This window comes from Xiphophorus maculatus, chromosome 24 (genome assembly GCF_002775205.1).
Source record: "Xiphophorus maculatus strain JP 163 A chromosome 24, X_maculatus-5.0-male, whole genome shotgun sequence".
NCBI classification, from domain to species: domain Eukaryota; kingdom Metazoa; phylum Chordata; class Actinopteri; order Cyprinodontiformes; family Poeciliidae; genus Xiphophorus; species Xiphophorus maculatus.
The window spans coordinates 5290167-5313940 of record NC_036466.1 but is presented as its reverse complement, the minus strand read 5'-3'; the positions used below and the strand labels follow the sequence as shown (position 1 = coordinate 5313940).

General features: G+C 40.2%; 1 protein-coding gene across 1 annotated transcript in view; it reads left to right on the top strand.

Annotated features, from left to right (window-relative positions):
* Positions 1 to 282: 282 nt before the first annotated feature.
* Positions 283 to 23774, top strand: part of LOC102235242 (muscarinic acetylcholine receptor M4-like) — a 41121-nt gene continuing 17629 nt past the window's right edge. Inside the window, exons 1-3 of the mRNA XM_014472031.2 lie at positions 283 to 428; positions 9502 to 9786; positions 18082 to 18680. Of these exons, the coding sequence (XP_014327517.1) occupies positions 9732 to 9786; positions 18082 to 18680 (654 nt within the window). The 5' untranslated portion in view covers positions 283 to 428; positions 9502 to 9731. The remainder of the gene's footprint in view (positions 429 to 9501; positions 9787 to 18081; positions 18681 to 23774) is intronic.

The following is a 23774-nucleotide window of genomic DNA, read 5'->3' as shown; positions in this document are numbered from 1 at the left end:
ATATATATATATATATATATATATATATATATATATATATATATATATATATATATATATATATATATATACAAGTTCACCTTTTTATTAACAGATATCAAAATATTGCCAAACATGGAAAAAATTTAGTCTATCGCAAAAAAAAAAAAAAAGGCGCTCAAATAAACTGCAACTACACTCGCAATGAAATCCTAAAACAAGAAAATGTGACGCGAAAACGGCGGCGGCTTTGCTACAATTCCTGAATCAGTCACGCGGGCCCGAGTGCAGACGTCACCACCACCACCTGCTCAATCAACACAAGCCTTGGCACGCGCTTAAAAAAAAACCAAACAAATAAAATAAAAACATCCTCCTGGATTACTCGACACGCCTTTCGACGCTTCGACACAGAAGACGCGTCGCTGATTTTAAGCACCTGGCTGAAGGTAAAAGTTAGTTTATCATATTTATGACGTCTGGGAAGGCGCACGTGGGGCAATGTGGTTAATGGACAAGGCTTTAAAAGTTTAAGAGTGTTTTATTGAGTATTCTCAGGTTGCCATGCCGAAAACTGCTTGAATTAATTCATGTGAGGAGAGACAGTTGGTATTTAGGTCCGTGTGTTTTGAATTTGTTTAGCATGAACCTAAAGTGACTCAACAGGGAGCATTTGTTAATGTGTAAGATCAAAAGTAGTTTGATGCTTCTGTTTTATTTTTCTTTGTAGCATTAATATTGAACTATTAATAGTTTCCACAATTAATAGTGGAAACTATTAATAGGCTAATATAGGTCATATTAACGTATTAATAATTCCCACTATTAATAGGTTAATAGTGGAAACTATTAAAATGAAGAGAAAAAAATGCCCCAATGAACTGTCACTAGTTACCGAGCAGAGATGAGAGGTGATTAAACATCCCTTCTAATTCTTGCAAGAATCAGAACAGGAAGCAGACATGCTCAATGTCTGACCTGCTCTACTTATATTTTTGGTTTTTTCATAAAGTTTCTCACAGGGAGTCTGGAAACCAGCATTTCTTTCTCAGCATTTTGGTGTTGACAACTTTGAAACTTTGAAAGTGGAGAATCGCTCCATTACTATCTAAACCCTAAAACCCGCCCGAGGTTCCAGTCGGGTGAAAAATATAATAAGCCTCTCATGAATGTAACTGTTGCTTTGCACCAGGTTATGCAAAGTATTCAAATAAATTATTCTCTACAATGCCAGCATCAAACCGCTGTTTAGATCATTCAGGAAACTTGTTCCATATGGGATAGACTATGATAAAGAAAATCAACAATAATACAAATGAAATAAAATAAAAATAAATTAGTAGCAGGATATATAAATACAAATCTAAGAGTTAAGATTAATAATCAACCCAAGAGGAGCTGTTGTAACATTAGCATTAGCAAATGAGAATTAAAAAATAACTACATTTTGCATCAAATAAATGGATAGTTGGATTGTGAATGCATATCTTCCTTTACCCTGATGTGTTCCAGTGGGGTGAAAAATACAATAAGCCTCACATGAATGTAGCTGGCTGCAAAAGGAAGTTAATTTTTCCCCTGGCTATGCAAAATATGGAAAAAGATCTTTTTTAAAATTCCACTAGTGTTCAACACAAATTTGCTTGGAAGGCATATTGATTACACAAATGTTATGAACCATCATTGCAACTGGCCATTATTCAGCCAATGATGCTGCACTGGTTCTGTTCTGGGACCTGAGATGGAACTTCTGGTGTAAAATGGTCTGTGGTGTAATTATCTGTGGTAACGCTTGAATTCCTTGAATTGTGTTGAAGTTATTGAGTCATTGGTTTAATCCAAATTGGTTTAAATGCAGATTAGTTTTAGATGTTCATGTCCAAATGTGACACTTATCACTGTGTTCTTAGTTCTTGTTTGTTTAGCATTGTAAAGCAACATGTCTGTGACAGGACTTATCCCTCAAGCTGCCTTCAGATATAAACAGTCCATCTGTGCAATCCTGCAGTGAACAGTTTCTTTTAGTTAAATATGAGGCTCATGGGTACAGGCTGTGCAGGGACAAAACCTTAAAGGATGCTGATTCTAACCTCAACATTTTCTCTTTTCTGACTCCTGAGACGCTCGCAGCAGGGATCCCAGATCTGGCCGACTGCAGCCATTGCTGTGATCTCGTCAGCGGGAGAAAAGAATTGATCTGTTTCCTCACAGAGCTCACAGTAATCATTTCAGACTCTCTGAGGAAGGAACTTTGCCAACTGATCAGGGTAAACCAGGGGTGCCCAAAGTCGGTCCTCGAGGGCCGGCATGTTTTAGTTCTCTCCCTGGTGGCGCCAACAATGTTTTCAGCATGTCGATGTTCTTAGGCCTTCCAACGAGCCATCATTGGATCCAGGTGCGTTAAACCAGGGAGAGAACTAAAACATGCAGGGCCTTGAGGACCGACTTTGGGACCCCTGGGGTACACCAACTCTGTTCTGGAGGTACCAAGACTAAGGAAACCTGTAGTAAAAACGTACCGCCCAAAGCCATTCAAATTAAAACCTACAAACTGTGGAGTTCTGAAGTCTTTAACAGGTTTTCTTCCAGGATCATCCTGAGTTTAGCTCCATCCATCTTCCTATCAATGCTAATGAGTTGTCCTGTCCTTGCTGATGAAAAACATGCCCACAGCATCACACTGGGGACGGCAGTGCTGTGTTATTTTTACCTTCAGTGGTTTGCATGTAAGAAAATTAGATTCCATTTGGGGCCTGATCTGATCTGATTATTTTTGTTCTATCCACAGTATAAAATAACCTCTGTGTCCCAGCTGTATCATACACTACTTTAATCTGTCACATCATCTCCCAGTAAAATGCACGATGCTTCGTGGGCGTGTGGCTGTGGAAAAGTTTGAGCGGTATGGATTGTTGTTTTGCGATTCTCAAAAAGAAGCAGACAGAGAGGATTTAATGAAGAGAACAGCTTGGAGGGTCGCAGAAAGGCGACATTTTTACAGATCATAACCCAAATCTCACAATATATTTATGTGGGAAAACTCTTCAGAATTTTACACTGTACCACTTTTTGATTGGACAGTTACAAACAGTCATGTGTTTGTTGTACAACCCAGCAATCATCTGACAAAAGCAAAGAGATGCATTGTGTTGTTTGACTTTTATAGATGAGAATCAATAAAAATGTGAATCAGGGTGAATTTATTACATCTACCCTGCGTAATTTTAGTTCAGTCTACAACTTCTTTTTGTTTTTTATGGATATAATTGCAAATCCAGGGAGTAGTTAAAATTAAATTGCACACAGTATACTTAAGAAGGAATTAATTGAGAATAAATCAGCAGACTCTCTGTATATACAGGCTATAAGCCTCAACATGGCCGCCCCAGTTCTATGAGGAAGACTGGGAGAGAATTTCAGCAAACTATTTTCAGATGCTTACCCTGAAAATCAACTTAAAGGCCAAATCTACCAACTGTCTGAATTTGAAAACGTAGAAGAATCTGTCTGGCACAGAGTATCAATTTTGATCATTCTGACTATCGTAACGTAAAACAGGAAAATCTAGTCTGACTAAATGTCAGGCATCGAGGGAAGAGGCTTGTATCCTTTTGAGTAGGTCTGCATGCGATACATTTTCATCCATATAATATGCCGTTCTTCCTGTTTCTTTTCATCATTCATCCTGAAATGATGCGAGTCAAATAACCAAAACAAAATAAAAACAATGTTGCGCTGGTAAGGAAACGTCCGAATGTGCTTTAAGAAACTCTGACGCGTTGATGGTCTGTCATTCAAAAGGCTGAAAATGCATCTGACAGAACACATTATGTTGCAGTCATGCTGGCTGGTTAATTTGAGTGGGAGTTGAGACATCAAAACAAATTTAATTCATACGCAAGATGCCGTGTCATACTTTGGCTGAAATCCTGTTACTTACAGAAAAGCTTTAGTCTGTTTAAGAAATGTTCCTGCCTGTAACTTAATAAAATAAATTCATAGCTGAATGTTTCTGGAAGTTTTATAATTGGATTAGTTCTGTAATTGGACCAAAAGAAGGAAATAGGACACCTTCTAAGCATTTTTTCAAAAGGTTACAAGTTTAGTGAAACAAACCTTTTTTTTTTTTTTATTTTATTTTATACAGATGTCACTTCAATAAAACTCTGAAAGCTATTGGAGCAAAAAGGAATGGATTTAATTAGGATGTTCGGCGAAGCATTCAAAGGCAACACTGCAAGACGACCGATTTCCAGGATTTAGTCACTGCTTCAAATTAAAGGTGAGGGAAAAAAGCAAACAAAGCTGCAAAAGATTGAAAAATGTCCTCCAGCAAATGTAAAACACTATTCAATCCCACGAGACATTGTAAAAGGCACTTTATATTTTGCAACTAATAGACATAACTAATGCAGTCAGTGGTCAAATATCTGCTGCTCATTCCCATATTTTAATTAAAATTCCTCCTATTTAAAATGTTACTGGGAAGGTCAGTCAGTGAACAGTTTTCACACATGAGGACAAACAAAGTGCTGCACAGAAAAAGAAGTAAATTAAAAAAGTAACACAGTAAAGGATTAAAATGGAATTAAATAGCTCCACTACTTCAACATAGGACAAGTAAATCATGTTTTTTTTTTTAGGCCTTACAGTGGAAGCGATGACATTTTTAAAAAGTCATATTTTTCAGCCAGTGCAAAGATAATAACATATTGTTTTTATTGCTTTGTTGCATTAAGTATTTATATGTTAATATTGTTAATTTACAAATAATGCATCCAATTGATACACGTTTTGGTGTGATGTAAATTAGAGACATTAGGCTTAATTGGATGTAATGGTTCCAAACAAACTTTATAGTACCAAGTAGGAAGACTATTTGATTTACTGATTAACCAGGTCTTTAAAGTGAACTGCAACATTTGTTCTTGCCTCATTGCTGCGTATCAAAATTATGGCTTAATAATGCAAAACCACAAGCTAGAGTTGTCCACACTCTAATCACTGAAAATGGTGGAATAAGAATCAAAAGGGAAAGTTGGTGAATTATCCACCTTTGTTGTGTCAAAGTGTTATTTTATTCCACTGTAACTGTGACGATACAGAGAACCAAACCACCCAAAAACTGTCCCCATCTGTTCAGAGATCTTTATTTATGGCTGATGGAGTGCATCATAAACGATACAGTTGGTACTTTTTATTTCTGTTTTGAACCAAAATAAAGCCATCTTAGGTATGTCAAAATATACTGGGGCAAACTGTGGCGGCAGGTTTACGTTCATTTTAAGATGGTGGAAGGTGAACAAAGCTGGATTCTTTTTGTGATTGTTCAATTTTAAGTCTACATCCACAACTTCTCCTTTGTGTCTGATACTCTGTAGTTCTTATGTCTAGCTTTAATATTTTTGAGACTAAAAACCACAACTTTTGTCTACTTTTCAGCGTTAATCTGGAGGAATAACATGCTGGAGTTAAGTGAGTACGGGACTAAGAAAGAAATATAACGATGTGTACCATTAGCATAGAGCTGGTAAGAGATGTCACAAGACTCTAATCTGAGCTATGTGTAAAGAATATTTCAATTCACTTTGCCCAGTTGTCACTTTTCCAGTTTCACTGTATCAAATTCAGCACTTGAGATCCATTGATACCAAGTTAGTAATCACTAACTTGCTGTTAGTTCACATATCAATTAAAACGTCTATCTCTATATTGTGGAGTCGTTGAAAACCCAAGTAGAAATTCCTGGAAAGAACTTGTATGGGGGGAAAAATAAATCTTTCAACTATAATTTTTTAACAAATTTCAATTGGACATTTGAACAGAAATGCCAGATCCCATGTAATATGCATCTCTGTTGAACTATAAAAGGACATTGTTCGCTATAAAAGGTGAAGGACGACTACTTCACAATGCGAAGGCATGAGATTCCTTTGTGTCCGTTAAATGGACGTCAATAGTAGGAAATGGAACGCGCGCGCGTGTGTGTGTGTGTGTGTGTGTGTGTGTGTGTGTGTGTGTGTTTTTGCACCAACAAGCTTACATAAGAAACTCTACTCCAACCATTATGGGTTGAAGTGGACTGATTTTGGCTCAGCCATTATACTCTTATACAACCTACTGCAGGGAGAAGAGTCTGAGTGTGTGCCTGAGTATTTCTGCACACTCACGTTACTCATGCCCTTCTCTGGCATTCGACTCATTTCTACAATTTTGCCACCAGATGGTTAAGTCACCTCGTTTTCACAAGACTTTCTGGATTTTTATTGTTTGCAAGTGTGAACGCAGAATGACTGTGACAGCAGATGCTCTGAAATTTCACACAAACAGAGCGGTACACCTGTCGCCTCCGATTCAACGGCTCCTGTTCCTCTGAAGATGAGTTGTTGTTTTTTTGCATTAGAATGACAACATGAGCAGAGCTGTGAGAAAACCTGAGCAGATTTGTTTTTTTGTTTTTTTCACATTGAAATTTCAACTGATAAAGCACATTTTAAAATCATATTATTTAGTTTTTGAAAAATTGCAAATTAAGTGGATGATTATAGAAAATTTAGCTCAATTTCACCAGTAGACACACCCAGGTCTGAATACCAGGTCACTCTGTCTGACATAAATCTAAAGCCCCAATCTAAAGAACTTTAAAATCAGATTAGAAACAAAACCAATCGATCTGCAAAGTGTAACAAAACTTTTTCTAAGGCGGTGGGAAGATTTTTTAAAGTGGCTCGTTTTTCAGACACCAAAAAAACCCTAGACTTATTGCCAAACAAACAGATGTTTGGTTTTAGGGCTTGGACTGTTTCTAGAAGCAGTAGAGACACAAACAGAATTGCAAAAAGGTAATTTTGCATAATAGATCTTCTTTAAAAACATTGTTTGATCCTTGACCTGTTTACACGCACACAAAAAACCGCAATTGTCCCCCAATAGATTTCTTCTGTTTTGATTTTTTTTTCCTTTTATATCACACTTGCTTGATTTTGTAATGTCCAGATTCTAAAGCAGCAAAGTTTTGTCCAAGTCCATCACACTGCCACCACCATGTTGAACTTGCGGTATGTTCTTTTTCTGAAATACTTTTTTCCATTGGCTGTAACAGCAAAACTGAAGAAAAACCTGTAATGGACATTTGTTACAGCATATTGCATAAGAAGAAACTACAAGATTTTTTTTGCCAAGTTTATATTCAGAACAATAAAAGTAGACGAAAGAAGAATGTACCAAGACTTTCACAAGCAGAACCAAGCTTAGCTCTTAAGGTCAGCATTTCATTGGCCCGTGTTTAGTGGGTTGGTTTCCCTGAATTGGAGATTTATAATGGAGATGGTTTGATCTCGTATCGCCATAAATTGCACCTTGGGAATATTCAGAGGAGCGCTGTCTATGGCCCTCAGAGTTCAAGTGGAAGCTCACCTTGTCAATAGGACTGATTTATTCAGGGCATGGCCATTTAAAGCTTTCAACCAAGCAGCAAGATCTCAAAATCAATATGAAACCTAAAAGGAAACCAGTGCAGACAGGCAAGCACAGGGGTGATGTTTTTGTGCCTTTTAGTCTCTGTAATTACTCGAGCTCCAGTGTTCTGAACCTACTGGAGACAAAGGCTTACTGTAAGTTTCATTACAGTAATCAATGTAAGAGCAAACTGGAAACAAATTGGGGTTTTTTTTTGTAGGTTTTTCTTTTGACCGACAAGACGTGTTGTCTGCAGAGAAACTGTGATGGTCACCATCATTTTTGGATTCACTGACCATACAGAAGAGGGTAAACAATGAGAGGTCCTTGGAGTCCGCCTTGGGGAGCACCACAACTGAGCAAGTCACTGAAGACGCACAGTTGCTGAGAAAAAATGCAAGACGCTGTCAATATGTTAGACTCTATAAAGTCAGTAGGTTTAATCAGAGTGGAAGATGTTTGAAAAAGAAAGAGCTACTCTAAAAAAAAAAAAAAGTCAACGGTTTGCTGCTCTAAGGTGTTTATCACAATGCTTGAAAAAATACTAATCAGCATTAATATTGAAGGAATAAAATCCTAAAATTGGAATAAGCTTAGTCTGAAAATGAAAACTTGTAAGGAGCGTATTAAAAGTGACACAAGGCTGAAACCAAAGTTCCACGTTTTCCACTGAACAACAGAATCCCGGTTAATATCATCTGAGATCAAGTTCAAGAATCAATTTTGTAGATTTGTTTTTTTTTTTTTGCTTTGACAGAGGGGTTTTTTTGCCAAGAAAAGATTGATTTGTAAAAGTCAAAAGGGTAAAACATTCAAGCGGTGAATACTTTTCACTGTAAATCTCAAATCTTTTTGCTCATAAAGTCGAATATTTGCTCCTGGTTTTCTCATGACTGACTCTCTGTTTACCAGCTCTGACTGCTCAGGTTTCTGTTTTTCTCTTTTGTCTCCACAGAAAATTCTCTGTGCTTCATGTATTTCTATGTTCTGCTAGTTTTTTCTGAATTGGTCCTTCAGAAACACTTCAGTTTTAAGTTTCTTTGGAGTGATTAATAAACACTTGTAGCTTCTGTCTGGGTTGGTGCTCTTTTCCATAGAATGCAACTGAATGGTGTGATGGCATCTTATAAGAGAAGCACAATAAGAAAAAAACACAGGAGAGATGAGGAGACAAGAAAAAAAATGATATTTTATGATAAATGGATAGAAGCAAAAATGAGATAAACTTAAAGGTGCTTTTTATGTCCAATGAGTGGAATAAAATAATAATAAAAAAGATTTTTCTCCTTTACATATTGTGGTTACTTTACAAAAAAGGCACATTGATTCAAACTGAATGAAATCCATACATTTCTGGCTGTATTAGGGCCTCTGTGAATAGAAAAAATGGAGTAAATCTCGTAGAAGATCCTGAGAAAAGTCAAAAATTTGCTCCAAAAACGCAGAAATTTTGAGATTAAGCTCATATATATATATATATATATATATATATATATTAGAAAAAACATTTACATTTTCAGTTTCAAAAGTGGAAAATGTTTGACTTTTTTTAAACTTAGAAATTTCCCATTTTTTTTTTCTACAAAATTTCTGAGATTAATCTCAAAATTGTCTGAGTTTCTTGGTGGAAATTTGTTCTTATTCACACCGTCATATATAATCTCCCAGGTTTTAGAAAAAAGCACCTCTTCCTTATCTAAAAATGTTTGCTTCACTTTTAAAGTGACAAAAGCGCACTCCAGCTTTCCTCCCCCCCAACCTCAGGGTTTCGCCTGCGTTTGCCTGACAGGAGATTGAATTTGATTGCCAGAGGGGTGAGAGAAAATGAAAATCTGCTTGTGATTTGGTAGAAAACCGCGTTCCAGTCGTAAATGCTGGGTAAAAACAATCCGGGAGGATGGATGGATGGATGATTCCCCGGAGTTTGTGGATGAATGTCGGGAAGATTTAGGAAAGCGTCTGTATAAATGAGAGTTCTAATATCCAAACAGTGAGTCATGAAGGATTGGCTGAAGAAAATGACATCATAAGTCTCTCTCTCTATCTCTCTGCTGCTTCTTCCAGAGAGCGCTGCGCGGTGAGGAGCGCAGCGGAGCGGTGCGCCCGGATGGCATGGAGCTCAAATCACCGCGATCCTAATTAGATGTTAACAAAGACTCGGACTGAAACCAAATCAAGCTCCAGGAAGGAGGGGGGGAAAAAAAGTCCAAACATCGATTCTGATTCCAGTGGAGGGTCGAGGCGGCAGGAGCCTGAGCGGGAAAAACTTGGCTTTCGCTCTTTTGCCATGAAACATGATTAATGAAAGCAGTGAAGTTGGAGGCTTTCAGCCTCACTGGAGCTTCGGCGGTGAGTACAAAACCTTTTCTTATTCGGCTTAACAAGCAGAGGGAGGAGCTGGTGGAAATAAGCGACGGGTTTCAAGTTTTAAAACCTGAAAGTGTGAGAATCGGTCAGGTGCGCTCCGGCTGTGCTGGAATGACCCGCTGCACACAGAGACGAATCTCATCATAACGGCATCCCAGCAAAAACAGATTTAGCATTTATTTATTTTTGTTCGATGCAAAACAAATCTAACAATGGAGTATGTAACTGGAAATGAATCACATTTCTAGCATGAATAAGTATGGAAAAAGTGCTTAATAGAGAAGGTGTGTATTTGTACATATCTAGTTATCTAAAGGTTTGTTTTCTTCTTCACTCTCTCCTGTTCTTCATCCTTTCTGTTCTTCCATCCTACATCTCAGTTTGCAAATTTGCAGTTTGTTTGTTTATTACAGTATTGATCACTTATTTAAAGCTGAATCAGTCAATAAATAAATTCATTTTGACCTTTACATCGGGCAGACACTGAAATCTGAGTCTGGAATCTTTACATGGTAGATTTGTGTGAACTCTGCCATCAGTTCATCCCGATTACATGGAAATTTACTAAAATCGTTGGAATTTTAGTACATTGAAGATATGACATGTTGTTATTTGATTTTTCTTGGAAAAGATTAAAATCTAAACAGTGCTGTTATTCTTTTATTTTATTTTTTTTATTGTTTCCAGGCATAGTATGTAAAATCTGTTCTTCATGGGGGCTGGGACCATGATGCATACAAATGCAGCAAAAACGTTGAACCAAAGCAGAAAAACATGATTTATTTTATTTATCTTTTTCTGTTACCAGTTTGTTTCTTGTTTTTTTTAAATGTTGCTTTTCTAATTTTTCCCTCCTTGCTTTAGCATGAGAACCCAGGGCTTAAAACAGGGTTGAATTTGACCCTCCTTTGTTTAACTAGTAAAAATCCACAATCTAAAACCAGACTCGGAGTAAAAATCGGTTTGAGCCCAACGAGCTGCTCTCAGATCTGTCTGTTGACATGGTTCAGCAGAAATCGCAGGGCGTGTGGCATATGATGCTAGTATGTGAAGAGGAATTTAGTGGGATAAGAGGAGAGGAATGGTAGGATGGTGTTCCATCCTGGAGCGTGTTGACGGTCAGAGCTGCAGAATGTTGAAATGGCCCAGCGGATCGTTGTGGCTTCTTTGTTCGCTTGTCACCCATCTCTAATCCGCCTGTTCTGCAGCCTGCTCCTTGGATCGTGTTGGTGGAAAGTCGATTTGTATTCATGTTGGAGGCTGAGACTTTTTGTTCGATTAATAATAGGATTTAGATAGGATTTTGGATGTGTCCAAAAGAACAAAAGTTTCTGTTTGTAAAATTTTTATGCCGTTTGAAGCTATCTGAAAGTTTCCTTTAAACTCAAATTCAAAAGGCGTTTTTTCATCTTTCACCTTCTGCAAAGAATGGAGAGGTCTGTAATTTTCATCAACGATGAAAGCATATGATTTTTAAATCATTAATCAGCATTTTTTCTTTCATGACATAACCAATTTGAGATGATTTAAAAAATATAACCTAATATTTGGTACAGAAACTTTTTTTGTTTTACAATCCCAGAGGTTTGTCTCTGCAGTTCTTGACCAGGTTTGCACACACTGCAGGGTTTCGGTCCACTCCTGCATACAGATCTCCTCCAGATCTTTCAGGTTTTGGGGCTGTCGCTAGGCAACACGGAGCTTCAGCTCCCTCCAGAGATTTTCTATTGGGTTCAGGTGTTGGAGACGGCCCAGGCTCCTCCAGGACCACGGTGCAGCCACCCTGCCCCGGTTACAGAGAAGCATCCCTCAGCATTATGTTTCTACTCCCATGCTTCACGGTTGGCATGATGCTCTAGGGATTCCTCTCATCCTTCCTTTTCCTCCAAACACGGCGAGTAGCGTTCATACCACAAAGCTCTATGATGTTCTCGTCTGACCTCATGACCTTTACCCCAGGATCACCCAGATCATCACCAGACAGACTGCTGCATCCTGAGTTATCATAGACCTTTCCTTATTCTAGAACCATCATAAACGTCTTGTTTACATTCCTATTGGTTTCTACACTGGTTTTCTCATTTTAAATAACTTTTATGCTGTTGTTTGCACATTTTTATTGTCATTTATTGCAAATAAATGTTTTGGAGGCATAAACACACGTGCACATTTTGTGTATTGTTTGAAATGATCCTGCAGTTTGCTGTGCAGTCCACTAGGGGCGGGCATATGGAGGTAGTTTAATCACGGTATTTTGTGGCGCTATATTGATAACATTAAAACTATTAATTTTTTAGGCATCTGTATGACTATTACTGTGCTTCATAAAAATCAAAGCCTCGCCAAACACCAAATACTTATAGCCTTCCATTTGTAATGTGTAAAAAAGTGATTTGGGTAACCAACACACACACACACACACACACACACACACACACACACACACAATAGCTGCATTTAATCACATTTTCAAATGTATTGATATTTATTGATGCTTTCACTGAAAAAACAGGCTCGTTTGGTCATTTGTGGCTCCCACACTCCCATTATCTGAGCTCTCTTTTTTTCCCCACACATTTTTCAACCTTTACAACTGTTTTAATCCGTTGTTAGCATGTCTTAACATGTTTTTTTCTGAGCCGCCTTTAAACACAACCTGAGCGTTGGGATGCCAGTGCCAGTTTTACGCCCAGGGCAGCGACAGAGACCTGATGCTGAGCAGACCTGCATGCCTGTGTGTGTTAGAGTCATGGCAGCAGGCCAGCAAAAATAAAATTAGCGCAGTTTTTTTCCCAAACAAGTTGAGTAATGCTGTTGGAAGCAGATAATGTTGTACATGTCAGTATGCTAAGCTTGTCAACAAGAATAAGCTAATAAATTTATCTGCAGTTGAAGCCAGATATTTACATACACTGAAGTTAATCTGACCAAACATCTCATGTTTTAGTTTCGAGAGAATCACCAAAATGTTTTCTATTTGCTTATTGAGAATATATTTTAGAGATTTAACATAATCCACATAACGTTTCTTCAGCAGAGGCCTCGTGCTGACATGATGCATCACTCAAAGCATTATGGGATTAATAGTTCTTAAACCAGCCTCCTGTAGTTCAGTCTTTTATAGCAAGATGCCCAATATTGAAAGATTTGGAACCGTAACTATGTAGTGTGTTACTATGGTAACCTTTGAGACTGTGGTCCTACCTCAGTTCAGATCATTGACCAGATCCTTCTGTGCAGTTCTGGTTTGAACCTTGACCTTTCTCATGATCACTGGTCCTCCACAAGGTCTGAACGTGCATGGAAATCATAAATCGCGTGATTTTCTGAATCCTCCTTTTAGATTCTGTCTTCCACAGCTGAGGTCTACGATGAAAATTATTGACCTTTATTCTCTGAAAGTGGAGAAACTTGGAAAAGTTACCAAATACTTATGTTCCCTAATGTATTTATATTATAAATCAAAAACATATTGTAGAATTTAAGGTGTAAACGTCAAAACAAGGCGTAGTTGGTATCCACAGAGCTGTGTGGTGGTTTGGGTGTTTTTGTCCTCATCCGTCTCTCCAGGGTGTGACCGGCAGGTGCAGGCCCCGCAGCTGCGGCTCGTTAAGGCTCATCATGAGGCCCTTAGAGAGGACTGGGGACCCTGAGGCAGACTCCAGATCGATCTCAAATCATTTAACTAGTCTGCAGAGACCAGCGGAGCTCTCTGGACAATTTAATTAATCATCCATCCATACTGACAACCGAATTAGAGAACGAGCCGAGGGAAAACACTCGCTCCGTTTTTCCAAAACTGCCAAATTTCCAGTTTGGTGTCGAGTTCAATTCCCCTCCACTCCAGCAGGGGGCTCCAGAGCCAACCCTGTCACCTATGCTAGATCTTGTGGTGGCATATCTTCTGTTCTTTTCACCCATAAGTTCATGCCTGCTGGTAAGTAAGTGGCTACATGAGGAAAGGGTTTAATTTGGTAAAATTTGAATGAAAAAAAAATTATAAAATAAATATCTATCTGAACATCTATCTTTAATATACCAAATACTTTAGGATCAGCTCAGAATTTGAACTTTAAAAAAAAAAGAAGCAATCATTATTCTAATGAGGATGAAAACTAAATTGTAAGTTGCATATTTGCTTGGTGTCGGTTTTCTTGTATTGCCAAGGCCACTTTTTAAAATTGTGTGATGCTAAGAACTTCTTCGAAAGGACAAATACAAAATGTTTCTAAAAACAACACTTCATGGGAACAAGACCGAAAACCTAAAAGTCAATTTAAACCTAACCGTCATTTTAATGTAATTTTAATGAATGAAAGAAGCCTGTGTGGGTAAGACAGCAGCCTGGCCTCCATCTTTCTTAACCAAACCCTGAACAGTTTTTTATCCCCATCTCCATCCCAGATGGGGATAAGTTGTAGACACAAGTATAGAAAGACTGACAGCTCTGCAGTTCTGAACATCTGCTGGTTCATTAATGTGTATCTGAACTGTTTCTACCATATGGTGAAACAGTGGGCTGACTTTAAGATTTTCATTGCTCTCTTTCTGGTGCAGTTTATCTAAGCTGTATTTATTGCTTAGTTGACAGATGCTTTGACATCTATAACAATTGGCCGCTGATTTTGTAGCCGCTGCTCGTCTCCACTGAGAACCTGCAGATAACTGATCGAACAGATGAAGGTGGAGAGTTCAGGTGGCTGGAGACTGGGAACCAAGAGAGAAGCAAACCTGGACTGAAAGTCCATAATTCCCCTTCCTGATGTCTTGACTTACTTATTTTTATTTTTGCAGCGATGTCACAGGAGAAGGAGTGTTTGAGGTTTTGATTTCATTGCTGTAAATCAAATGGAAGCATACGAAGCTGTGACATCATCATAGACTTAAAAACTTAAGCTTATATAACTTAAGTGGAAAAAGTAGATAAAAGAAAATAAAAAACTGAAAATGTTCCGTCTGTCATTATTTTTGGCATGTAGCAAATCCAACTAATTTTAGAAATCCTGATCGAAAACTGGATTATTTAAACAAATTTATAGGAAGATAATTCCTTTATATGGTGAATGTAAACATCTGATTTCAACAGTTGTATTGTTAATTTACAAACCAAGCTAGTAATTTTCAACCTTGTGCGCGTAGGAACCATGGGCTCCCGTTAGGCAGGTTCTCATATTTTCTCTGTTGATATTAAAAATCCTCTCCTCCTCCAGAGCGTACATGATGCCATGTACCCTCCTGTTTTTTTCAGCATCCCATTGTTGCCTCGCTGTAACAGCTCTGATTCCTCAGCGGGAGTTAATCATAACACTGCCCCCACAGGCTTATAGAGTAGGCTCTTGGCATGATGGGGGCATCGCTTCATCTGCCGCTATTCTTTCTCTGATGCTCCCATCACTCTGCAGTTCGGTGAATCTGCACTCATCAGACCACATGACCCGTTTCCATTGTTCCAGTGTTTCACCATGAGGTCCTTGGAGTTAGTTTTCTGTAAGGCTACACTGTGACTTTACTTCTATTTTATTTATTTATATTTATTTTGTATGGAAATCTCCTTATTATAACTAGTAAGTGAAGTAGTGAAAAAGTATTTTCTCTTGTACAAGTTTCCTCTTTTCTTTAAAAAACGTCAAGGTTCCAGACTAATAAATAAAAGGAACTAGAGTACTCACACAATGCTGATTTCAAATGATTTAACTTTTTGTGATATGAAAAGTTAGCTGGTCCTTTTTGAAAATATAAGTGCCCCCTAGTTAAAAAAATGGAAAAATGCAACTGACTTCATTTTTCCTGATGAGTTCAAGTTTGATGGTAATAAACAGGATTACCTCAGTAGAATAAAAAAAATCACTTCCATAAAGCTAAAGCTACTGGGACCCATTTAGATGCTATCCCATGTGTGGCCATCAAATTCTTTTGCTATTTGAACGAAATGACAGCTGTAAACTTTTCCCTGAAGTGTTGCCTTCTTGAGATATTTTAAAATAAGTTGTGTATTTAGGATAAATCATCATAATGTCCATATATCCATTTTTTTTTTTTTTACATTTGAGGAAATGGCCTTTGCCATCAATAATTCATGTTTGATGCTGCATTATGAGGAACTTCTCAGTCTGACTTCAATCTAGGAAAAGTCTAGAATTGTCCCCCCCCCCCAAAAAAAATAAATCATTGAAGAAACGTTTGCATTTAAATAAAAGAAACCAAAAACGAAATAAATCTGCCATTTATCTCAGAAAAAAATAAGAATTAATTTTTAGTTCCCTCCTCCTACCATAATTAGAACAATAGTTCAGTCCAAAGTGTGGGAGAGCCACTGAAGTGAGGAGCTAGCTGTTAGCTGTAGCTCTGCATCACCAATAAAAACCCTTCCAATAAGTAAAATACTTACAGCAAAAGACATGTAAACATTTTATTTACTTTCACTGCTCAGTGGGTAGAAACGCATTAACAAGAAAAATCAGACTGCAGTTTATTTCATTACTTTGACTGAATATTAATAAGCTGACTTATTAGCAAAACTGCTACACTGCTTTCATAGACTTACGCTGTTTTGTTAAAGGTAGCAAAACATCTCATTCATATTTAACTCTTTAACTTTTAGTTAAATTAGAAGAGTTTGAGCCTGAGTCAGTCCCACCGACAGATATAAAGAATGTCTGCCTTTATATATAATGCCAATGATATAGTAGGATCCGATTAAATTCTTGATTAATATGGGTTGTTTCTATGTTGTTGTTCGGTGTTTTAAGATCTTGTTCAGTGTGCCCTTTTTTAACTTTGAGCCCCTGCCCCTCCAAAGGTCTCTGCACGGCCCTGCCTAAGTGAGTTTTAAAATTGAGATTTTTTTTTTGGATTTTGGAGTAATTACTACTTCCTCTCCAAGTGAACGTTTCAGATTTCTTGTCACTTCAGCCTGCAACTTAAGTTCATTTGGTTTAGTTTGAGAGCTGATAAGATTTTCTCACTTAGACACCTGAATCATCCACAGGTCTGGTTCCTGTTCAGGTACAATTACCAGATGCCTAAAAATCCCACATTCATTTATTCACAGGTTCGGTTCCCCAGAGATTCAACTCAATTCAATGTGTTGATGTAGTGCCAATTCACAACCAATGTCTGCTCAAGGCACTTTACAAAAAAAAGAAGTTATTTCAATCATTGATACATTTGAATTGATCCCCGTTAATTATTCAAAGTAGTTTAAAAAGTTTCTGAGGAAACCTTGACTCAGTGACTTGCAGTATTTATTCCTGCTGGACGAGCATGTTGCGACAATCACTTGCATTGTCATTGATTTTACAGCAATGCCTCATACTGAGCATTTATGAGACGACAGTGGAGAGGAAAATGAAAAACTCCCCTCTAACAGGAAGAAACCTCCAGCAGAACCAGAACCAGGCTCAGTACAAGCAGCCGCCTGCCACGAGAATCTTAAACTCTATTCTGGATTTAACAAGGAGTCAATGAAGTGAAGCTAGGGCAGAAAAAATAGGATCTATCGTTTTAATTTTCATTAAAATTGTATCTATAACAGGACCGGTGTAGTCCAATCCCCACTGGAAACGAGTTTTACTTGCTTGCTTTGATTATATTCCTCATAGAACCTCATGTTCATGCAACACCCATCATAAAAACCTTAAGGGTCACAGTGAAAAGGTTTCTCCATATCCATACATGTAGACCAGTTGAACGATGATCCGCTCAACATCCCCAAAGCCACGCTGCTCCTTCTGGGTCTGAGGCTTGACAGCTGGAGTCAGTCAGTTTCTTCAGCGCGCTCAGTCTTCACATCATTTGAGACGAATATCAGCACACAAGGCGTCTCCCATCTTTAAAACTGCTGTCACTCATCTATCTGTGTCTGTCTATCATGTAGAACATTGTCTGTCAAAGTGTCCAAAAACATAATGTGGAAGTGTGCAGAGATATCAGTGTGTTTTAGGATCTATCAGATTCCTGGTGGCAGTGCAAACAGCAGGTGTTTGTTTCATGGATACTAATTGGATGGGTTTGGGAATCTGATGTGTCTTGGGTTTTCTGTTTAAATTTTCAGGTGGTTTTCAGTAGTGAAATCCAAAACAGAAATCATTTCTAACACCTGTCCACAATCTCAGTCTCATCTTTTTTACTTTTCTTTCTCAATGTAAATCTGTTTAATCTGTTGACTGAAGCATACAGAAATACAAGTACAGGCACCATTTACTATCAAATAGTGATTCCAAATTTCAAACTTAGCTACATTTCATGGTTCTCCACCATCTTTGGTTTTTCCCTCAGGGTCATTGGGCAACCAGTCAGCTGACCTGTTCTCCAACATCTCCTGTAATGAGTCGACCAACGGTTCCACATCCTGCTCTCTTCCCGACGACAACGCGAGGCCTGGAAGTTCGTATAAAACCGTGGAGATGTTTTTTATTGCTTTGGTGACTGGATCTCTGAGCTTTGTGACTGTGACTGGAAACATATTAGTCATGCTGTCCATCAAAGTGAACCGCCACTTGCAGACTGTCAATAACTATTTTTTATTTTCCCTGGCCTGTGCTGACCTGATCATCGGAGTTTTCAGCATGAACTTGTACACAGTCTACATCATTGTTGGCTCCTGGCCCCTGGGACCGGTCGTCTGCGATCTGTGGCTAGCTTTAGATTACGTCGTCTCGAACGCTTCTGTGATGAACTTATTGATCATCAGCTTCGATCGCTACTTCTGCGTGACCAAACCCCTGACGTATCCCACCAGAAGGACAACCAAGATGGCGGGACTAATGATCGCTGCAGCGTGGATCCTGTCGTTCATCTTGTGGGCTCCAGCCATCTTGTTCTGGCAGTTCATTGTCGGGGAGCGAACAGTGCCAGCAGGAGAATGCTACATTCAGGTACATATTATAGGTCAAGTGCGACTGTCAATGTCCCACGTTACTAAGAGGAAAAGTCAGCATTTTTAAAGTTAGGTTTTATGACTGGTTAGTTTCCAGGAAGTTATTGGAATAAATAACTCACTTCGTGTCTTCATTTGTATAAATACAAATTAGTTTCACACACATGATGATGCCAATGATTTTTATGAAAGGAGATAAATGAAAGTCTTGTCTTCCACTTTCTTAAATTTAAATCTCTGGAAGGGAAACCATGGAACACCTTTTCCCAGTTCACCCTAAACCAGGACTTAACAAAGATGAGGAAAAACCATAAACCAGAAAAAGTAACTGCTGACATTCAGTCAACGGCATCGAGCCAATGCCAGAGATAAAAAGGATGGATTTCTTTACTTGAAGATACAGTGAGTGACAGAGTCTGGGTGAATCAAAAAAGAAAAAAGAAGGAAGTATGACCATGACTATTTAAAATTTTGATGTTCATGGTTTGGATCTGGAGATGTTCCACAGGGACATTGTTGCCTGCCAAGAGTCTTATTGAGAACAAACCACCAAGCTTCCTCCTTACAGAGCAGCCCTCCCCAGGATCTCCCCCACTCAGCTCCTTCAGACTAGCCAGCAGCAATTAGCAAACACCGGAGCTCATTATAGGAGCTACTGTACTTCTCAGTGAAACCATGGTAACATGTTATTAGAGTTAGTAGAGGAGCCATGTTGTGATGACTTCCTGAAGATGGAGTGTCAGAAAGAGCAGGAGTTTTTAAAGAGACAGAGACCCCATTTCAAGGCATTACATTACAAAGTCAAATTTGTTTGAAGTCATATTTGATATATATAGAATTTTTTTATAAGAACCGAAGGTAACAACTTTTATGTGATTGTGATGTAAAAAGGCCCTATGTGTCTGGAAAATACACAATACTGTACCTTGAAGTCATTTTCTCTTGGAGTCTGAAAATTATAATCTCACAATATTTTAATCTTGATCTGCTAAAAATGAGTTTCTGTCATCTCAAAAGCAATTCAGTCTCAAAAAGGTCATGTGGTTTAAAATTAAAAGTTAATATAGCAGATCAAGCAGACGTTCTCTCAATTTGTACTATTGACTCTGGCAGGAGAAGCTTCTCAGGTTTTAATCTGCTCAATGTTTCACATGGAAGGTCATTAGAAGAGGTCCACTCTGTACTACGGTCCTTATGTAAACAACAGCTGGTTTGCATACATAACAGTATAATGCAAATATGATATCAGGTTAAAAGATCATTAAACTACTTTTGCATTTCTCCCTCTCCTTTACCTGTGTTCATACAGGCCATTAGGTTTACCCTCTGAGAGCAACTGATGTGATTTCGAAATAATTGGACACTAACTAAGTTATCTACTGCTGCTCAGTGGAACCCAGTTTAAAGAATATTTAAACTGGGTTCATTAAATACATTCTCTATGTTTTAAAGATGTTAAGAATTCTACTTTGTTCCAAGTCATTAAATCACATGAAAGGCCTTTTGAAAAATGATTTCATTGTATTTCAGTAGGATTTGTGTTTGAACATTGACTAGGCCACTCCAAAAGCTTCATCTTTAGCGAATCTGAGGTACTCCCCGGCAAATTTACTGGTGTGCATTAAGCAATTATGTTCATGTTTCATAATAAATGAAACAATTGAAGTCTGCATTTCGTATTATCTTTGTCTCATATTTATTTTTTTATAGCATAGTGAGTGCTAATGAGCACAGTGAGGTGAAACCTAAATGTGGTGGTAATGTTTCTATGGCTTCTGGCTTTCATCTTCAGTATTCAGTCTCAGCTACGAGAAAATGATGGAACCAAAAACATTTTTTAACTTCAATCAAACTAAAGAAAAGCAATCTTGCCAGTGAAGATGAATTATTTTTGGCTTTGCAACAACATTTCCTAATATTGGCATCACAATGTGATATAAATCCTGAAAATATCCAACAAATCTGTTCCCATTCTGCTGGTGTCGGTATGTGCCAACGTTGACTGCAGCACTAGTTACATTCACAAGAAATCATTTATTTTATGTGGCAGATGAATTCTGGGGGGAAAAATATGACTAGTTAGTAGATAGTGGATTTTAGTAACCTAAAGATGCAGATAAGGACTTTGAGGAAGATATGCAATGGAAAAAAAAACATATTTATTAACTATGACCATGATTTTGCAACAGCTTGGCAGTATTTTCTTAGCAAGAAGGTCCCAGGTTTGAATCCCAGCCAGTCGTTCTGCATGAAAACAGCCTGAAAACTCTACATTTCAAGTGGGAATATATGATGGAAACCCAAAAGCCAATTTGAAACGAAAGTTACTACCGTAACTACGGTTCTATGAATCCCGGATGACCGCCAGAGGCGGTGCTTCAAGCACTGAATGATCATTCTTGCGCATGCGCAGGTCGAGTACTAATGACAACAAAGTCACCTGTGACCTGCCGGGGACCCACGTGACTCTATATAGTCACGTGGCACCCGGCAATCAATCCCTCAATCTTCTCGCGAAAGCAGAGATTCCGAGGGACCAAGCACTCTGGCGGTCATCCGGGATTCATAGAACCGTAGTTACGGTAGTAACTTTCGTTCTATTTCATCCCTACTGACCGCCAGAGGCGGTGCTTCAAGCACTGGATGACTCATATCAACAAGGTCACGAGGAATCAGCAACAAGGAACAGCGACTACACCACCCACCTAATGTGATGTAGAGGCATGCTGCTCCAAAATTCCTTGAAGCGGATGGGGCGCAGCCACATTCACCCTGTAGAACCGAGTAAAGGTACTAGGTGATTTCCAGGAGGCCGCACGGCATATAACATCCAATGGCACCCCAGTCATGGCAGCAAACGACGTCGACATGCCCCGTGTAGAGTGGCACTTCACTCCCGCCGGCCGTGGCCGGTCCTGCAAGGCATAAGCCTTGGAGATCAAATCCACAACCCAGTGTGCAAGTCGCTGCTTGGAAAGTGCCTGCCCTTTCCGTGAGCCAGCGTAGCAAACAAAAAGGCTATTAGTCTTTCGGAAGGATGCCGTGGCATCGATATACGTCTCAAGGGCACGAACAGGACACAGTGGTTCAGAGGGGCTCCCGGTGTCAAGCCGAGCAAGATGGAGCGGCTGGGTACTGCCAGCCGCCAGTGATACCTTAGGAATAAATGCAACGTCAGACCACAGTGTAACACCCGAGCCATCAGGAGTCCACCGGCAGCAGGGCTCGGCTATCGAGAGAGCCTGTAATTCCCCCACACGTTTAGCAGAAACCATAGCTAAAAGGAACGCCGTCTTTAGTGAGAGCCATTTGAGGTCTGCCGATGCCAGGGGCTCAAATGGGAGGGACCGAAGAGCCTCAAGCACAAGAGAAAGGTCCCAGGCCGGTGCCACAGGGCGGTTGGGTGGGTGCAAACGCCGAGCACCCCTTAAAAACAGTACAACCTCTTTGTCTCGGCCCACAGAAAAACCATTCAGCCCAACATGCCAACAGGAAATGGCAGCCACATACACCTTTAAGGTAGATGGAGACCGTCCTTGATCCAGCAATGCCTGCAGGAAGGTCAGGATGTCCGAAACTGAACACTGCACCGGGTCCTGCCCCCTATCACGGCACCAGGTCGCAAAGACCGTCCACTTGTTAGCATAGACAGCTCGCGTGGACGGTGCCCATGCATTAGCCATCGTATGCCCTATGGACCCAGGGTATCTTGAGAAGGTGGACCCCGGCCCTGCAGGGGCCAAATCCAGAGCTGGAGCCGGTCCGGTTCGGGGTGCAAAATCTGACCCCCCACCTGGGAAAGAAGATCTCTCCTGGAGGGGAGACGCATTGGCGAGCCGGAGCTGAGCTCGCACAGTAGAGGAAACCAAGTCCTCGCTGGCCAGTAGGGGGCCACCAGCAGAACCCTGTGCCCCTCCTGACGCACCCTGAGGAGAGTCTGAAAAAGGAGGCCGAATGGCGGAAAGGCATAAAGGAGGGCCCGGGGCCAGTCGTGTGCCAGGGCATCGCGGCCCAGAGGGCTGGTGTTGTCCAATGAGAACCAAAGGGGACAGTGAAATGCGTCCCTTGAGGCAAAGAGGTCCACGGCCGCCCTGCCAAAGACCGTCCAGATGCGCTCCACTACCTCTTGGTGAAGCTTCCACTCCCCTGGAAGCGGCTTCCGACGGGATAGAAAATCTGCTGGCACATTCTCCGGCCCTGGTATGTAGGCTGCTCTGAGGCTGGCTATGCATGGAGCTGCCCAGGTCAGAAGCCGTCGAGTCAAGCACAACAGTTTCCTTGACCTGGTTCCCCCCTGGTGGTTGATGTGAAAAACCACTGTGGTGTTGTCTGACCTCACCAGCACATGCTTCCCCTGCAAGCCTGGAAGAAAGCTCTGAAGAGCCAGAAAGACAGCCTGTAACTCTAGGACATTGATGTGTTCCCTGCTCAGCCGCCGGGACCATGTCCCCTGTGCCATTTGACCCCGCCAAGTCGCACCCCAGCCCGTGGAGGATGCATCCGTAAACACAACTTCCCGACGACACGGGAGGGAACCGAGCGGGACCCCTGTGGTCATAAACAACCTCACCCTCCATTGGGACAGAGACTGAAGACACTGAGGCCCCACCCGAAGTCTGCGGAGACGATGAGTGTACCGTGCGGGATCCAGATTCAAGCTGTTCAACCACATCTGGAGGGGCCACAATGACAGCAGCCCCAAGGGCACTACGGCAGACGCAGCTGTGAGCATGCCCAAAAGTCGAAGATACCGCACAAGAGGCGGTGCCATGCCGCGCCCGAATTCCGGGAGCATGCTCAATATACTGTCCACCCGCTGGGGTGACGGGCAAGCAGCCATTGAGATGGAATCCATGGCAATGCCCAGGAAGACAGTCTCCTGTGAGGGAGTCAGAGTGCTTTTCTCCATGTTCACCTGCAAGCCCAAGCATCCCACATGATGGAGCACTAACCGAGTATCCCGAACCGCCTGGTCCTGTGTCGCGGCACAAATGAGCCAGTCGTCCAGATATGGGAGGATCCTCAATCCTTGTGCCTGCAGAGGAGAGAGGGCCGCCGCAACACATCGGGTGAACACCCTGGGAGACAGTGA